This window comes from Pseudonaja textilis, chromosome 3 (assembly GCF_049901715.1).
Source record: "Pseudonaja textilis isolate UNSWEBS1 chromosome 3, rPseTex1.2, whole genome shotgun sequence".
Classification (NCBI taxonomy): domain Eukaryota; kingdom Metazoa; phylum Chordata; class Lepidosauria; order Squamata; family Elapidae; genus Pseudonaja; species Pseudonaja textilis.
The window spans coordinates 110,253,873-110,273,492 of NC_141992.1; the positions used below are offsets into that span (position 1 = coordinate 110,253,873).

At 38.3% G+C, this 19,620-nt stretch overlaps 1 protein-coding gene across 25 annotated transcripts in view; it reads right to left on the bottom strand.

The window, feature by feature from the left end:
• CXXC5 (CXXC finger protein 5) overlaps positions 1-19,620 on the bottom strand; it is a 123,376-nt gene that overhangs the window by 14,079 nt on the left and 89,677 nt on the right. For 11 of the 25 annotated variants that reach the window (XM_087930606.1, XM_087930607.1, XM_087930608.1 and 8 more), the window contains 2 exons: positions 14,848-14,969; positions 9,252-10,215 (listed from right to left, as the gene is read on the bottom strand). In XM_087930606.1, the coding sequence (XP_087786732.1) occupies positions 9,252-10,031 (780 nt within the window). In that variant the 5' untranslated portion in view covers positions 10,032-10,215; positions 14,848-14,969. Of the gene's footprint in view, positions 1-4,270; positions 4,352-9,251; positions 10,216-10,776; positions 10,857-14,847; positions 14,970-19,620 lie in introns of all 25 variants that reach the window. The other 14 variants (XM_087930611.1, XM_087930612.1, XM_087930619.1 and 11 more) reach the window with 3 other exon arrangements.

Below are 19,620 nucleotides of genomic sequence, written 5' to 3' on the forward strand. Positions count from 1 at the left end.
ACTTTTAGAAAATACTAAATATATAAAGATGTATTCTTTTCTTATTATATCTACAAAATGATTCTAAGATAGATTTGGGATGATAAAATGAACTGTCATAAAACAAATTAAGTAAAATATGATTATTTTGTAAAGCATGAATGAATAAAAGTATAGTCAAATGATTAATAATGATATTAATGTATTTAATATTTGATTGAAAATACGAGATTATATACAATGTAATTGTAATTGAAGACTACAAAATGGAAGCACAAAACAATTTGTAAACCAATCAGCACACTGTATGTATATATATGGAAGATGGCTTGATGTTTTTGTTTTGTTTGTTTATGTTTGTTTTAAAAACCAATAAAAAAAAGAAGTCATGTGTATATATCCATATGCAGAGGCAGTAGCCTCAGAAGAGCAGACGTTCTGAATATCTTGATGCCCTACTTTTGAGATTCCGAAGTGGTCCTGCTTTGGTTTGGTCTTACAAACCAGGTTTTTTGGTGGAAGGGGAGATTGGAAAAAGAGAGAGATTACATAATAAAGACAACCAGTAGTTAATTTATCTTGCATTTGTTACCTCTAAGGTTGAGATTAACATAGCTTTACTTTGTGGCAGAGAGGTGGGGAAGAGCATAGCCTCTATCTTTGAAAAGAATTTCTATGCTTCTTTTCATTCACTAAGTAGGTATCCATTAAGTTGTAAATAGCAAAAGCATCCTCAATTACAAAATGCTTTCCATTTAGTTTATTTGCATTTTCAAGGGCAAAATATTTACTATGGAACAGCTCAGGAGCAGGACAACTATGCCTTAAACTCAAGAAGAGGGGCTCAAGAATAAGGGATATATAGCATGTTGTTTGTTGCAATCAGTGAACATTGTGGAACATCATCTTATTCTGTCCTATTCAGGTATGATTAATGCTCTCAAAAGACCACTGATAAGCAATATCATATTACCAGGGTAGCTTAATATCCTCCTCCATTGAATATTCTTTACAACAAGAATATTATGCAGCATTGTAATTTGTTCATAGATGCATGAAACACAGAAGTGCAGAGTTTTTCATACTTTTGAACATCAATTGCCAATTAAAATTAGCCTTATTATCAGTGATCAAGTGGCAAAAGGCAGGTAAGTATGCACAGGAAAATATAGCATACACTTTACAGGATTCTTTTTAACCATGGTTAATTAAATTAAGCCATGGTGATAGGGGTTTATATGAAAGCTAAACCATAAGCTATGGGTTTTTTTAAACACTCCGTTACAAGCTTTATACAGCAAACTAAATCAAAAGCACACAAAGCAGATTAAGTCTTAAATGCAATATGTGGATCCAGCCAAAGGGTCCAAGCACTCCTAAGAATTCATTCATTTTATATTTTAACTCTCCTAACACTGGAGGTGTTGATTTTTGCAGTATTTAAATTTAACAATGTCTAATCTGTCCCATTTATTTCAACTCAAATTGTACAAAAGGGGGCAAGTTCTTGCCACACAGAGCTATTATACTGAACGAAGGAACAATTCAGGAAAAACAAAGCCCGAGTAAAGAGCTGGATGCAGAAATAAATCTGCCTTGAAAAACCAAAATTACTTTCAAAGAATTCTGGGCCTTCTGAATCTTTCTCAGATGAATATGATAACCACAACTGGATGTTGTCATACTTGCTGCATACATAATTTTTCATTGTCCATTACCACCTCCGTTCTATAGATGAATTATTACTTTAAATATCTCAAAGGGGCATGTACTCGTATATCCAGACAGACAGACGTTGGCTCCTCTTTGATCCTACAAACCACAGAAACTAGTATTTGGAGTTTCTAGAAAAGTAAGCATGTGTTTTCTTTTATATTATCTTTTTACCCATGGTTAAATTAATGCTTCACGGGGAACTAGATATATGTTGCATATTTGTAACTTATTGTAGAATTGCAAGGTTCAGCATTTTCTTTGCATGTTTTTATTTGTCTAACAGCAGAATCAGCATAGGATAATAGCACCTTGAGTTCTCCCTGAGTAGAAAATCAGGGCATAAAATAAACAATACTATTGCTGGGAAGGTTTTAGTGGTTTCTCACTCAAAGACCTGTGTTACATTTTATACATTTTGATCAAAAGTACACATTTTAGAAAAATGTTTTCTCTGATAGCCAAGACGGATTTCATCTAATGAGACTACGCTAATAGGTTTAGCATAGTTAATACACATTTTATATGTATATATACAACTATCTGTATGTGATTTGTTGTGCTCCCTATTTCAAAAATAGGAATTAGCTCCAAAGGTACAAATCTGAAAATGAAAGCAGTCTAGTTTGAGCAAACTAGGTAAACCATTTTGCTAACTCAATTTGGAGTGGACATGAAAAAGCTTGAAAGCAGAGAAACAAAACTATCTGAATTGAAATATTTATAATATTTATTCATACTACACTAATCTCCTGACATTGAGGTTCTATCTGGTCTTTATACAGTTCATATATGTATTGCAATATTAAAATTTTGCTAGTTTTTAACTACACATTCTTTTAATCTTTGCACAAAATTATTTATATTTTTCTTGAACATTCTACAGATTTATCATTGTGATACAATCTATTACTTCAAGAATTACAAAAGAGGCAATCCTCCCTCTTTCTAGATTAAAAGAAATGTAAGTATAGATTTAAAAAATTTTTGGAGACCCACAAACACTTTTGCACATATTTCTATGACATTAGCTTCCAGTTTCCTTAAAAGAGTTTTTATTTTGCCAGTTATAGAACACAATCAGATACCTCATTCAATAACAAGTAGAATTTTTTTTAGTAAAGAGCAAATTAATAATTATTTTTAAACATCTACATATGCATTTGATGAATTCTTTTTATGCATTCCTAATGATGCAGGACTCAGATCCTTGTATTTCTTTATTCTTCAAACATTAAATTCTGAAAATTTACATGGAATTTCAGTAGAATGCAACATCGGTGCAATTTAGTAACTTTATTTCTTAATGGAATGAGTGATCGTATTATAATAAAACTCTTCATAACTGAGCCACTTCAAATTCATAAAGTATCTTCAAACTATTCAAATTTGAAATCCCCTTTTTGAAGTCTGAAATAGCAATAGCACTTAGATTTATATACTGCTTTATCGTGCTTTACAGCCCTCTCAAAGCGATTTACGGAGTCAGCCTATTGCCCCCAACAATTTGGGTCCTCATTTTACCCACCTCGGAAGGATGGAAGGCTGAGTCAACCTTGAGCCTGGTGGGATTCGATCTGCCCAAGCTTGCAGTACTGCACTCTAACCACTGCGCCACCAAGGCTCTATAATTGATTACTTTGGAAATGTTTTACACCAGTTTTTATGTCAGTTTTTTGATGTTTAGGTGTAAAACATTTGATGTGTTTTGACATTAAAACAAAGTGATTTTGAACTCAAAGCAAAGCTTTGGTAGGCCTTTTGAGCTTTGGTAAGTATATTTCAAATGTAAAGCAGTTGTGAAATAGTTGACATTTGAAATGTTTTGTATATTACTGATCCATATTGGGATTTTCTTTACAGTGTTTTCCTTCATTTGATGCACTGTACCAGAGCGCACCCTCCGCTCTCTATATCTTTTTAAAAGTCCTTGGATCGTGTACATCATCTCTCCAAGTTGAAACTTAGAATTGCAGAAATACACTGCCTGAACACACTTAGAATAATTTCTTTTAAGCAGGCTCTTAATGATTAAGGTTAGTTAGGAGGTTCTAGATTTCGGCAGGACCTGTATGCAATGTTTGGCTTGTTTTAGGCAGAGAAATACCATTTTCTGCATTTCTCACTAACAAATTATGAATCAAAATACAGGTAGTCCTCAACTTACAACAGTTCATTTGGTGATCATTCAAAGTTACAACAGCACTGAAACAAAGGACTTATGACCATTTTTCATACTTATAACCATTACAGCATCCCCATGGTCATGTGATCAAAATTTAGACACTTGTCAACTGATTCATATTTATAACGATTATAATGTCCCAGGGTCATGTCATCCCCCTTTGCGATCTTCTGACAAGCAAAGTCGATGAGAAAGCCAGATTCAATTAACCATGTTACTAATTTAACAACTGCAATGATTCACATCTGTGGTGAGAAAGGTCGTAAAATGGGGCAAAACTCACTTAACAAACGTCTCACATAGCAGCATAAATTTTTGTTTCCAATTGTGGTTGTAAGTTGAGGACTACCTGTGAAAAGTCCTAGGATGGGAGTGAAGTGAAGAAATCCTTACTGTGAGATGATGACAGCTCTTGCAAATCAGAAGACAGGCGGCTCTGAACAATCAGTGACCACAATCCACTGACTCTGTGTCCTGTATTAATTAGACAGAGGAAGGACCTATTGGATTTTCTACTCAGGATGGAGGCTTTTAAATAGCAATTTTAAATTTGTGATTTAAATCACCACAAAAATCCAATTTAAATATTTCACAAAAAAAATTGTCTCTGTATGGTGGATACGAAGGCATACTGGGAAAATAATTAACAGAAACTGACCATTGCCTTAATGAATAAAGTATGTTTTTATGTATGAATACATACCTGCACCATGAAATATAACAAAAAGAAACAGGATCATGTAAGACATGCACAAATCTGGCAACTGAATGAAGCTGCCTGTCAAAACTGACTTGGCTTTATCATTGCCTGTCCCTGATTTCAGCTCACAGTTTGCCAAACAGAAATGGGAAAGGGGTTGGTAAATTCCTAGCAAGGGGGGAGAGGTCTGAGGAATGCATGAGAGCCTTCTGCTGCCTGAGAAGAGATACCCATCAAGGTCAGGTTCCAGTCTGTTCAAGCGGCACAGACTGTTTTTCCAAAACAAAAACACTGTGTGCAACTGGTTTTACCTATGCAGATTTCTCACGGGAAAACCTCACAACTGGCTTTGCTTCTGCTGTACCTAGATGGAACTTTCAATAAAGTTTCACTCTTGTTGAACTAATTGGACAAGGAATTCCTTTTTCAGAATGTGCCAACCAGTGGTGGGATTCAATTTTGTTTTGCTACTGGTTCTGTGGGCGTGGCTTGGTGGGCGTGGCAAGGGAAGGATACTGTGAAATCTCCAGTCTGAAGTGGTATTGGCCGGTTCTCCAAACTACTCAAAATTTCCGCTAGCGGTTCTCCAGAACTGGTCGGAACCTGCTGAATACCACCTCTGGTGCCAACTAAGATGGTTGTCTTGACACTGTTGATCCATATACCATTTTCATTGTCTACTGTACGGTATTTTAATATACTGTACTTCTTTTCAATCTTTATCTCTAGGAGACCACAGTCAAACTCAAGGCTATGTGGGCAATTTTTCTACTGAGTTATAACTGCATAGGAAGACTCATCTTCATGACAAAAGGTAAGATTGTGGGCCAAGTCCTTAAGAGACTATGTTATGAATCTCTCTTTTATCTGGTTTGATCACTAGAAATATGTATCTGGTTGTCCTCTACTGACTCTTTCATTTTTATCCAACTGTTATTCACACACGCAATTGTGTTAGAAGTTCCTTTTTTTGTCCAAAGCAGGAACTGCAATGCAACACATTGCTATAAAATTACACAATAGATTGCTGCTCAGACTTTGCTTAGGCATCTCCAACAAAATTGGGATCTCCCAAACAAAACAGCCCTCACCAGTTGGAAGGTTCTTGGTGCTTTTTTCTATTCCATCCATTCATTATATAGCCTTTTCTTTCTGGACCCAGAGAACTACTCTGATTCTTTGTCTGCATGACTGCCTTTCAAACACTATTATGTTTAATCCACCAATAATGATATTTCTCTTAATAAATTTTAACACTGCCTGAAGAAATGAAAATGATAAAATAGGAAAACTAAATTGCTTGGATAGTAAATAAAGGTCACAATGCTAATGGAAAAAAGACACATGCATTCTGGATTTTACCAAATTCTAAAATGCCTAGAAGAGAAACATCTTAGCCGAGTGCAAAGAGAGCACTGCGATTTTTCCTAAATCAGGGGTCCACAACCCTTAGGCCACGGACTGTCACCAGCCCACGGCCCACCAGGATTTGTGCCGCACAAGTGAACAAAGCCCCATCTGTGCACATGCAATATCCAGGCAGTATGCAAAAATATGCCCACTGGTCCATGGAAAAACCGCTCTCCATGGAACCAGTCCCTTGCTGTCCTATATAGAAGACAGATGGCTGACTTCAGATGGAGAAAGGTTTAAAGGTTTAAAAGGACAGTATTAGTATCCTGAGTTTGGTCTAGAAATGGCCTAGAAACCAATATAGCTGATACCTCAATATTCTGTTGACCTATCCTAATTAGTACAGTAGTAGTACAATTCTGGATTACTTTCAAAAATAACTCTAATTAGAACAATAGGAATCATCTGAGTGAATTTATACATTTAGCACTATTAGTTGGTAACACACCAATTAACCACTGAGACAACCTCCTATGACAAGAGTAGTCCCAAACAGCATAACTGAAATTTCAGAGAAAGTGTATCCCAGAGTATCATGCAATTGGGTTGACAACCCATCTCCATCTCATCTAGGGTGCATTTTAACATACAGGCTATCAAATGGCTTCCAGTCATCTAAGCAAAAAACTGAAGGACCAAACTTCCAAGGACATCAAATTCCAGTAAGTAGGTTTATTATTAGTTAATGACCTCCACAGCAAAAGAATTCCAGAAGACTGATATCCATCCTGTACAGTCAAATAAAATCAGGGTTTAAATTTTGGCACCTCTCCACAAATATAATGTACAGGCTCTGGATGCAATCTGATAATCCTGTAATTCAGGAATCAGCAACGTACCCAAATAATAAATCAAACCTGCATCATTTATATGCAACAGATTTAACAAAACTGCATGTCACATGAGAATACCGATGCTCACTTCCATTATGAAAAAGTAGCCTCAAAATGGTGAAATTTAGTTCAGAGAAATAATCACCTTTTGCTTTTGCTTTCTCTTCTCTATTCAAAACTGGCATTGTCCAAGCTCCAAACTACATCGGATTTTTTTTCTTGCAGAAGGTGCACCATCATGGCTTTGGTGCATACATTCTAATTAGCTTTCTTGAAATTTGAATCAAGTTCAAATCCTGCTGAATTGCTGATCATATCCATGCAATTTTCTTCATTACAGCATGGAAGTGATTTGCCACTGTCTTACCTTTTTGCAACTATGCAGAAGAAGCCCCAATGTTATTGCCTATCAAAATTTATTTATGTACATTTCCAAGTAAAATGGAAGTAAATTGTTTAATTAAGGTCACTCCCCAAATTCAAATAAATTTATCTTTTAAGTCATTAATGCGACTTGTGAAATGAACTGCTATATACACATTTTTCTTTGCTTGCAGATTAGAAAAGTTAAACCTAATTACTGATTTTTGTTCACATGCTGGAATTATTTATGTCTCTATTTTGCTGTGCTTATATCTCAATTATAATCCTAATCCTTATTGCCTAATCTTTATTCATTCATTTGAAAGTTCACATTCACCACATTTAAGCACCCATTCTTTCAAATTACAAAGATTTGGAGCTCTTTGCTTAGTCAAACATCAATGAGCTTTACTAAATCAAATTGTATAAACAAGAAAAAATTAATAAAGGTTCTGGGCACAGACTTTCAAGATTGTCAGCTACTGAGCAAAGTTCAGACAGATAAACATCTGCAAGAAAATTCATACTATCCCAAGGGCTTGATGAAATAAAATGAAAGAATGAATGTAATCTTTATAACAAGTTAACTTCCTAGGAACTGGATATTTCCTAAAGAGTTTAGGAAGTATCTTGAATCTTAAGAACTATAATGGAGTGTTCTAGAATATAGACATAGACATGTCCTAATCCTTGTGTACATGTGTCCTTGTGCTCCTTGTGTTTCCAAATTATAAGAATCTTGTATAGCTGGGTAAATCAAGACCTTTGGGACCTTGAAGACATGTAGCCAAAAGCAGGTACTGGGGTAAGTCAAGAGTGCCACAATATGAGGGAGGGAGGAAAGCTGTTAAGTGGCCTACATCTAAATCTTCTGAGAACTCTGGCCTACATCGGAATCTTCTGAGAACTTATGCTACATCAACTTTCATTTGTTTGAAACTAATCTGGATTAATGGATGATCACATCTTGAGAAGAGACATGCATATTAACAACTTCCTCATAAATAATACAAGGTGGTAAATCTTTCCATCACTTAATAACTTCTGTGAAAAGGGCAAAACCCCCACATCTTTACATATTCACTTCTAGCTCAAAGAAGCATGAATACATAGTTACACCACCTAAGCTACTAACTTTAAATGCAAATAGAGATAGTCTTCAACTTACAACAATTTGTTTAGTGAAAGAAGTGACTTATGTGTTTTTCACACAACCGTTAACAGCATCACAATGACAACATGACCAAAATTTGGATGCTTGGCACCTGACCCATATTTATGAAAGTATCCCAGTGTCATGTAGTCACATTTTGCGACCTTCTGACAAACAAAATCAGTGGTGAAGCCAGATTCACTTAACCATGTTGTTAACTTAGCAACTGTAATGGTTCATTTAATTCTTGCCAAATTGTGGCAAGAAAGGTAAAGTGAGCAAGACTCACTTAACTGTCTTGCTTAGCAACATAAATTTTGGGCTCGATTGTTGTCATAAGTCAAGGGCTACCTGTATCCCTCCAGCTGTAAAAATAATAAGCTATACCTATACCTTCTTCTACCCTTAGCCCTTCTTCTAATATAAGTTTATCTTACTTATCTTACATTGCTGAAATATTTAAATCAAAGCAACACATATAAAAATATTGTGAACACTTCAAAGCACTATAGCATTAAACAAGAAATGTATCCTGGGAAGACAGAATGGAGCCTCTTTCTTTAATGTACAGGAAATTCTTACATTTATTATCTTTGCTTGGAAAAATACTAAGCAATCTGAATCCATGCATGCAGTCTGGGATGGAGGAGTCCGTGACCGCCATATCAGCTGCTTAACTTGCTATAAGGTTCTAGCTCATTATATCTCATGAAGGAAACTAATACTCTCTCTTTTAAATATTATTAACTGTGTGGATTTATATCTGTGAAAAGACTGGGCTATATAAAATATAAAGGTATAAACCATAAATGGATTCAAACTTCTGACATTTCCACATCCAGTCCTCATAATCTGATTCCACAAAGGACAGTTGAGAGGGAATTATTAAGCTGTGTCAGCAAAAGCAATTACCTCCAGTGCAGCAGAAGGCTTCTTTTTAAGTTCTTCACATTTTCGGAATTTGCAAATCTGATGTCCAGTTTTACGGTTCCTACAACTGCTGCACTGCTCACAGTTTATCCGTCTTCTGCAAGGAGGACACATGCCGCACCGTTTTCGTTTCTTTTTCCCTGAATTGATGGCAGATGCCAATTCATTCTGCATTGGGTACTCTGCTAAGCCAGCCATATGGAGTGCACTTTCTGCCAAAAATACACCAGCAGGGGTCATAATGAAAAGGCCAGGGTTGATAGGAAAAGCCCCCAGGTAAGGAAAATCAGACGGGTTGTTCATTGTTTCAGCAGTTGAGACAGCTTCCATGTCTGAGATGCCCGTCCCGTGGTCATTAGGCAGGGGGATGTGCTCCTGGACTACTCTTTTGAGCAACTCTGTGGACTGAGCAAACTGTTGCAAGATGTTCTGTCCTTCCAAAGAAATATCTGATTTGCTCAACATGTCAGAGATGGTTTTGTGCTTTGAGGTAGAATTGCTTTTTTCCATGATTGCCTCACTGCTGTTGGCCATAGGGACACATTTCTCTGAATGTTCACTTAACGAGCTGCTGCTACCAAAAGCAGAGTAATGGGACAGTGGCCGAGACTTCTTAAGACTTTTGTTCAAAGGTTCACTAATTATCCCACTTTTGTTCCTTCTTTCCAAATTGATTGAGGGCTGAGAATCACCAGAATTGTTGCTTTTTTCCAACAAGCCTGGCTTGATGCCAGCATCTTGATGGACATCAGGATCAGACATCTTTCTTTCTCTTTTTTTAAACAAAAGGACCAGACAAAGCAACCAGCTCACTTACTGTAGAAAATAATCAATCACAATACTAAGAGCAGTAATCACAAAAAAATGGAAGGAGCAAGATCTGTCCTCAGTGTAATTTCACAGTCATTACAACATCTCCTGCAGGTTTCATATATCACACGTAGCTCTGAAAGTAAAGAAGAAGAAAAAAACAGGGAACAGAGAGGAGAGACGTTAGCAAACCGCTAAAAGTTAGTAACTGCTAAAACAAATAGCTTCTGTATTAGTGTTCACTTTAAATTTCTCTTGTAATAAAGTCAGGACGCACCAGAGTCAGAACAGATATTTCCATGTGATTTGTATCATTAATCTAGATCTTACAGACTTTCGTTGGATGGCTTACCCTGTGATCTGACACTGCTTGTAAATATAGGTCGCAGACTGCAACAGTACAATACACAAGAAACAAGAAGCTAATTCAATTCTTTATTTGCAAACATCTTGGCTCTATATCTTTCCTTCCTTTAAGGGGACTCAGAAGATAATTTCTCCTACAGGGATTGTCCTTGATGTGACCGAGGAGGATAGTTATGAATCAGCAATTTTGTATTAATTTAGGAAGAAGCCAGCTTCTATGTTTAAAAACATAAATTCTACATTGGGAAACAAGTGCTGAATTAAACTGCAATTGTTAATTTGCTATTTATTATTGCCCATTTGTTTTTTAAATGACAAATAATTTTTATACCTGAGAAGAAAAGAATCTGTGTGCAAGTCCAATTCCAGCATTTCTACATAGGTCTGGGGAAAACTCCTGCCTGAGAGTTGCTACGGGTAGACAAGACTGAATTAGTTGAACAAGTACTCTTTACTGCATTAGACATATTGTTCTATGGTAAGAGAGGCATCTTATTTATTCAAGAAAAACAATGCTGAAATGAAAATGTACAGTTGGCAAGAATGTAATCTTAAGGTACTGAAGGAATATGCCAGCATGAATGAACTCAATGTATGCAAAAGTTCCTAATAGCATAGGTATTCTCTACTTCTAAATATAAATGTCACAAAAAGCTTGAGTTTTCACTCTCAAACAAAAGCAATGTACTGTGAAACCCCAAATAGGTAGCAGGTTTTCAGGCTGCAGCATTGAATCTATGGAGAAAATATGCAGCAATGTTTCAGATTCTCATAATGTCCAGTTTTATGTCTTTGAATAGGAAATCAGACTTGCAGTTAAGACATTTATTCACATGAAAGGCAGCAATAAGTTTGCAAGGGGGATGCAAGACCAGAGATATTTTCTGATACAGTCCAGCTTTATTTTTCTATTATACGCAGATAATCCATACTATGAAGTCACAAACAGAAGCTATGCAAAAAGTCTCTTGAAACTTATCTTTCTAGCTACTTGACAAATTAGTATTCCAGACTGAAGAGGTAACTGAGATAAGGCAATTTCAAAGGTAAAATTCAATCATATGACTCATTGATAAGGCCTGTTTTCTTTAATTTCTCCTCAGAGGGCTCTAAAGCATTTGTAAGCAATAAAAGATTTGCTGAATGGGATTGAAAGAAAAGCATAAGTGCTCTGTAACAGGAGATCGTATAGCCAAGGCACAATGTCAGATTCTCACTGTCCACCACAGTAACACAGAGAACTTTTCACTTTCTTTAACTGTGACACTGTCACTGTCACATTGTAAATCCAAAAGTGAAAAAGTGAAACACGGAGATGTGAGTCTAACTAACCAGAACAGCAGCTCCCTGACGCATGCATGCAGGAGCACCGGAAACTGGAAGCTTAGCTTCCCAGCGCACACATGCTCACCAGCCACCTGATCTTCCGGTTTCTAACACACATGCACATGTGAAGCCCAGTTGGCACATGCATTCCAGGAAGCTGCTCTTCTGGTTTCCGGCGCTCCCGTGCACACGAAGAGCAGTTGGCCTGCATGCATGTGCATGCCGCAACCTGGAAGAGCAACGGACAACAGCTGGCGTGCCTGGAAAGATGGAGCTGTGTGCCATTTCCGGGAGCATGCGTGGCATAGGTTCGGCACCACAGCCTTAAACAGCCTCGGTAATTCTGACTCCAAGAATAATTCCTGATGAATTCAGTAAGAAAAAAATAAAGGTGGCCTTGATTCTTGGTGACTCCATTCATGTAGCTTTCTTAAAGGAAATATCATTTTTTGTTATTATTTTCTTCTAGAAGATTTCCAACTTCTCAGTCTAGCCAGCAGCCCTGGAATTCCTTCAACAAACTGTCATCTAAGGGTCTTTACTATTTAGGTCCTGAAATAAATCAAGATTTGAGCTACAGTGGCACAATGGTTAGAATGCAGTATTGCAGGCTGACTCTACCCACTGCCAGCATTTCGATCCTGAACAGCTCAAAGGTTGAGTCGGCCTTCCATCCTTCCTAGTTGGTAAAATAAAGATTCAAGATTGTTGGGGGCAATAGGCTAATTCTGTAAATCACTTAAGAGTGCATTATAAAGCACTATGAAGTGGTACATAAGTCTAAGTGCTATTGATATTGATAGGTGCTGCCACCAAATAAAGGACTTCAATTCAACAGAATTGAGTCACAAAGCTGACACACATTAGATAGACCCAATCTAACATCTAGCCTAGAATTTGCAATTGAAAAATAAGGCCCATCATAGTCAGTGAGTTTGGTCCAGCCATAAGATCCCATCTTTGTTAGCCCCCCGTCCCATTTGCCTAGTATCCTCTCACTACGGTAAGATGATTAAAGGAAGCTCATGCATAATTCATGAACATAAAGTAATCTTCAGAATGTACATCTGGAAAGCTACAAGAAACACTTCTTTTTTAAACCCACATGCCTGCATTCACCTTGGCCAACTCCAATGAAGATATAAAAAAAAAAATCTGGGGGGAGGGAGCAGTGTACTTACTAATGAACTTTCACGTTGCAAGCTTTTGCTAATATGAACAAACCAATCTGTAACCAAAACTAGACAGTCGTGGAATTGAGAAGAAGGCAGGAAAAGGTTTGTAGCATAGTGTTTATGAAAGTGTCATGCAAGAAACAAAGCCTTCCTGCCTTCTCCCAACTTTCTTTCCTACCTTCTCCCAACTTCCATCAGTATAGTATTAATACAGTGGTTCCCAAAGTGGACAGTACCGCCCCCTGGGATGACTTAGGGGAGCGTTAAGAGGCAAGGGGGACAGCAGGGGGGAGCGCTAAGAGGCAAGGGGGTAGCAGAAAAGTGCTGCAAGTGGGCCCCTCGCAGGATGCAATTCAGCTCCCCCCCCCACTTGCCTGGCTTGCTGGTGGCCAAGAGGAAGGCGAGCCAAGGCTGACCTATTGCCGCTTGGATTCTCCACAGCTGCTGGGCCTTGCCTGCGAGGGATGGGGATGGGAGTGGGGCGACCAGGGAGCATGATGCTATGCCTCCTGCATCGCCCCTTACCTGCCGCACCTTCCCTCTGCCGCCCGCCAGTCTGCGCGATTTGGCTGAATGCGGGCCACCGCTGTGAGAATGATGCGAGTCAAGCCTCGTGAGAGTAGATCTTCCAGCCCATGGAGCTTGCATAGCAGCGGCCCATACTCGGCTAAAATGCTTGGAGGGGTGGTTCAGAGTGCTTCCTGGTTGCCCCCCTCAGCAGCGGTGACCTGCGAGCCCCAGCAGCTGGTGACATGCGGGCTGGCGGGGAGCCGAATAGCAACAGGTCCGCCCTGACAGGCTCACCTTTCCCACTGCCACCAACCACAGGAGGAAGGTAAGTTTGTAGGCAGTCGGGAAAGCCCAAACTGCTGCAGTTTGGGCTTTCCTGACTGCCTACAAACTTACCTTCCTCCTGCGGCTGGTGGCAGAGGGAAAGGTGAGCCAGTCAGGGTGGGCTGGTTCACCTTTCCTGCAGCTCATTTTTCCCACAGCTCCTGCGGTGGGTGAGGCTGCAGCCTCGCTTGAAGTTCCAGTCATATGACCATCAAGCCACGCCCACAGAATCGGTTGTTAAGAAATTTGAATCCCACCCTTGGGTGGGGGGCACTGAGGATGAGTTTGTAGCACCAAGGGGGCGGTGGACTGAAAATGTTTGGGAACCACTGTATTAACAGATCCATTACGTACTGTAAGGTAACAACTGTACTGCACATGATTTTTATTGCTAGTTCAACTTGCAATCGGAATGAACTTATGAACAGCCCCAAGAACATAATTCATTCCTAAGTAGAATAAGGTCTGTATATTTTTCAGCTACTCATCAATTCTGTGCTATGTATTTTACTGCTCTTTCATGACTGCTACTGAACAATGAGATGCTCAGAATTATGAAGCTAGAAATATTTCCAGATTTCTTCTTTATGATCAATTTAGTAACAATCATCATACTTTTTCTGAGGACAGAAATTAAATACTAAAATCCTTAGGAAAAAACAAAATTTAGGACTAAAAAACTTGAAAACTTCCAGAATACTGCAACCACACCTCTCAGATAATTGCCTTACACAATCACAGGTAAGTTTCTATCCTTTGGGGCTCAGCAGTATAACGGTTATCATATACCAGGGGACCATATTTTTTTCTGCTACTTATACAATATGTCGTTGGTTTCCCACAAGATGAAGTAAGGAAATGGTATTTTTAGGTTGTTGATGGTTTCAGTATTTTTCAACCTCCAACTCTTCTCCTAGATGTACCAAATACATCTAAATCAAATATTTGTATTTTACCAGCTGTAAAAACATTGTAATTAGTTCAGAAGAGGCAACCAAACACAACATCAGTTCTCTGATTTATTTTAAAGTGATTTAATTGTGTAACTAATTGGAGCAATGATCTACCTTAGTACTTGAACCTGAAATTTAAACAGCAGCGGAAAGGTGCGTGGCTTGTTCTTCTATTTATCTCAGCACATTAAATGATATTCCATATGAAATCCATCAACAAATCTTGAGAGGCCTCCCTGGATAATGAAACATAGAAGAAAATTATTGTTATGCATCAATCATTTTATGGAAACATATGTTTCTTATCTACAGTACACAATTAGTTCAGTTCCCACTGCTTATTAGCTACAGGTTCTCCCTCTTTAAAATTGTTAATTTTGGGCCCAACATTTATGGCTATTTTTTATTAATAATTTATTAAACATTATGATGATAATGTCTGGTGGTGATAATTTCTCGTTAGCCAGTTATAAGATGACAAATTGTATATAAGATGCTGTCCTATCAGTATTATAATCCAAATATTGCCACATTACAGTCCATTCCAGCAGCAATTTAGATAAGGTACAAAACCAAACAAGTAATTTGTTTTTGGGTCAATAGCGTTGTATGAGGAGGAGAAAAAGAATAGGAAGCAATAGTAGTAATTCAAAAAGCAAACAAAATAAATTAACAAGTTAACTGTTCATCCCATCCAAAAGCATTTTACCCACGAAAAATGGCTATAATTTAGAGTTTTTTGACATATATGCATCTGAGCAATCAGGTGGTGGTGGAAATTACAGAATGGCTGCCATACAGAAATCAGAAATACAATGCATCATTCTACAGACAAAAATGATACGTAACCCCATCATAGCCTAAGATGAAGACTGAACTATGTCTTTAGAATTAATATGATAAATTATGAAACATTATTTTATATTTTTATATTTCACTATCTTGGATTTTTGAAGTTTTCAATATATGAAACCTGAAATGTGTTACATCACAGAAACATTTTCTTTAAATATTTGACACATTTTTCTCTGGTCAACTTAAATAATAAACTATAATTCAAATTCTTGAAGACACCCTAGATTTCAACCACGTTCACTCTGAAGTAAATCTGTCTAATGATAATTCCTCCAAGTAAGTGTCCTATGATTTCTGCTATGAAGTAGATAATTCGCATACAACCTGAGCCACAAGTGGCATGTAGTTCTTCAATATAATCTAGTACAATGTGCAGGTAACAAGGAAATTGTCAAATACCAATCAATACTTTGGATGGAATTGAATACTGAGGAACTGTCATATTCCTCCAACTTACACTCAATGTCACACTAAAATTCATTCTACTGGATCACAGAACAAAGAACAAATAAATAAAATAATTTCTTCCAGACCAACTACTTTTATTATTTTACAAGTCAATTCAGAAACTGTTGTATAAATCAGATGTGGTTGTATTCTCAGATTTTTTTCTCCATTACAATCAGTGTTCAGTTATTAAATGTAATTTCCCAAGTAAGTCTTTAGACCAGACCATGCTGGCTGGAGAATTCTGGGAGTTGAAGTCCACAAGTCTTAAAATTGCCAAGTTTGGGGACCCCTGCTTTAGACACTGCAGCGAGGTTTAGGAGAATGTCTAAATTACTCAGGAAAGAGACTATTTTAAAAGAGTATTGCTGCATTACACCATTTTAAAAGACTTGTAAATCTAGCAGGTCACCGCTAAACCAATTAGATTCTACCCACTCAAATTTCACCAATGGAGGTGATAACTAGAACTGCTTAAACACTAGAGTGAGGCACCTCTATATCCTAATTCCAAACAAGAAGTAATATACAAGTTTAATTAATACATTAGTTGAAGTTTGAAGGGCGTATTTGCTGCAGGCTTTGTTCATGTTTCTCAATAAGAAGTTTTTAGAAGTAAGCCTACTAATTTTGTCTGTTTATCAATGACAGCTTTTTATATATCTTAACTTTAATAAGATAATGAAAGAGCCACATTCTATTTACACATATTGAACTCCATTATCTCCCCAGAATGCTAATTAGAATAAATGTCGGAATAAATCCTGATGAGTTTTACATATTTTTGATTTCGCTAAATTTTTCAGCAGGCTTCAACAAGCATCCATTTTTTTCCAGTTTGTTGCCTATACTTTTTCTAGGAAAAAAGTTAGTATCTCTAGCTTATGAACTGTAGCATAAAAGCTTATGCTTTTTAGTAAAATTTGTTACTTAGAAAATGTAGTATTGAATTCCTTCTGGTTAATGAAAAATAGTAACTTCGAAAATCAATTAAATGTGCATACAGTAAAAATATATCTTGTTAATGTCTACCAGAAGGTGGCAGCAATTTGAAAATCTTGCCTGGGCCTAAAAGTTAACCAAGATTAAGCCTGGTTAGTACTGGGATGGGAGACTGTGGGAAATATCACACTTGCAAAATAGATTGATACAGTGGAAAAACATCCTAGAAGGTGGCAATGGCATACCACTTCCATACTGTGGCTAAGAAAAATATGACAGGTTGAATGTAGAGCTCCCACTTTTTGTATGTATTGTTAATATTCATGTTTTTCTAAGGAAAGTTTCTAAATCAGCTTAAGCACAAAATAAATACACTGCTCAAAAATATAAAGGGAACACAAAAATAAGACATCCTAGATCTGAATGAATGAAATATTCTTATTAAATACTTTGTTCATTGCATAGTTGAATGTGCTGACAACAAAATCACACAAAAATTATCAATGGAAATCAAATTTAGCAACCCATGGAGGTCTGGATTTGGAGTTACACTCAAAACTAAAGTGGAAAAAAACACTACAGGCTCATCCAACTTTGATGTAATGTCCTTAAAACAAGTCAAAATGAGGCTCAGTAGTGTGTGTGGCCTCCACATGCTTGTACGACCTCCCTACAACGCCTGGGCATGCACCTGATGAGGTGGCGGATGGTCTCCTGAGGGATCTCCTCCCACACCTGGACTAAAGCATCCCCCAACTCCTAGACAGTCTGTGGTGCAATGTGGCGTTGGTGGATGGAGCGAGACATGATGTCCCAGATGTGCTCAATTGGATTCAGGTCTGGGGAACAGGCGGGCCAGTCCATAGCATCAATGCCTTCGTCTTGCAGGAACTGCTGACACACTCCAGCCAGATGAGATCTAGCATTGTCTTGCATTAGGAGGAACCCAGGGCCAACCGCACCAGCATATGGTCTCACAAGGGGTCTGAGGATCTCCTCTCGGTACCTAATGGCAGTCAGGCTACCTCTGGCGAGCACATGGAGGGCTGTGTGGCCCCCTAAAGAAATGCCACCCCACACCATTACTGACCCACTGCCAAACCGGTCATGCTGGAGGATGTTGCAGGCAGCAGAATGTTCTCCACGGCATCTCCAGACCCTGTCACGTCTGTCACATGTGCTCAGTGTGAACCTGCTTTCATCTGTGAAGAGCACAGGGAGACAGTGGCGAATTTACCAATCTTGGTGTTCTCTGGCAAATGCCAAATGTCCTGCACGGTATTGGGCTGTAAGCACAACCCCCACCTGTGGACGTCGGGCCCTCATACCACCCTCATGGAGTCTGTTTCTGACCATTTGAGCAGCCACATGTACATTTGTGGCCTGCTGGAGGTCATTTTGCAGGGCTCTGGCAGTGCTTCTCCTGTCCCTCCTTGCACAAAGGCGGAGGTAGCGGTCCTGATGCTGGGTTGTTGCCCTCCTACGGTCTCCTCCATGTCTCCTGATGGACTGGCCTGTCTCCTGGTAGCACCTACATGCTCTGGACACTACACTGACAGACACAGCAAACCTTCTTGCCACAGCTCACATTGATGTGCCATCCTGGATGAGCTGCACTACCTGAGCCACTTGTGTAGGTTGTAGACTCCGTCTCATGCTACCACTAGAGTGAAAGCACCACCAGCATTCAAAAGTGACTAAACCATGAGCCAGAAAGCATAGGAACTGAGAAGTGGTCTGTGGTCACGACCTGCAGAACCACTCCTTTATTGGGGATGTCTTCCTAACTACCTATGCTTTCCACCTGTTGTCTATTCCATTTGCACAACAGCATGCAAAATTGATTGTCAATCAGTGTTGCTACCCAAGTGGACAGTTTGATTTCACAGAAGTGTGATTGACTTGGGGTTACATTGTGTTGTTTAAGTGTTCCCTTTATTTTTTTGAGCAGTAATTAATTTATTGTATCCCATCTTTGTTACTTTTACACATAGCTCAAGGCACGAACATGTCCAACCTACCTTCTTCCTATTAGGATTCCCAGAGACTATTACTACTAGGTACTACGATCATTGCATTTGTACGGTGTGGGTTTTTTGGGGGGTGGGTGGGTTTGGCAATGGTGATTTTGTAACTGCAAAAAGCTTTTATCTTTCTGAAAAAAACCTTTGGTGGTGCATTAACCATTAAGCAGACTAAGCACCTGCTTAGGGAACCAGGCCCACGGGGGCACCACAAAGTTGAGAATATGGCTTTGTTTGTACAGTATGTACTAAGGAGGGGGCACCAAGATTTGTCAGTGCTTAGGGCACCAGTGAGCCTTAATCCGCCACTGTCTGTCACCACTTATAAATGAGCTAGCTGCACCTTTACTTCTCTTACAATTTTATTTCATCCCAATTTTTTCATATTTTATCCAAACCAATAATAGAAATATTGAAGAATTCAAGACTGAAGTTTCAATCTTATGTTAACATGTTTTGTTGTTTGTTATTCAGTTCCCCTTCTGCTTCTTTTCCCTTTCTTTTATTCTGAACATATTCACAAGCCATTTTATTTTTCTCAACTTCTCTCTCTCCTCTCTCAACTGAGCTGGACTTTTAATTTTCCTGACACTCCACAAATCCAGAATCCCTGTATGCA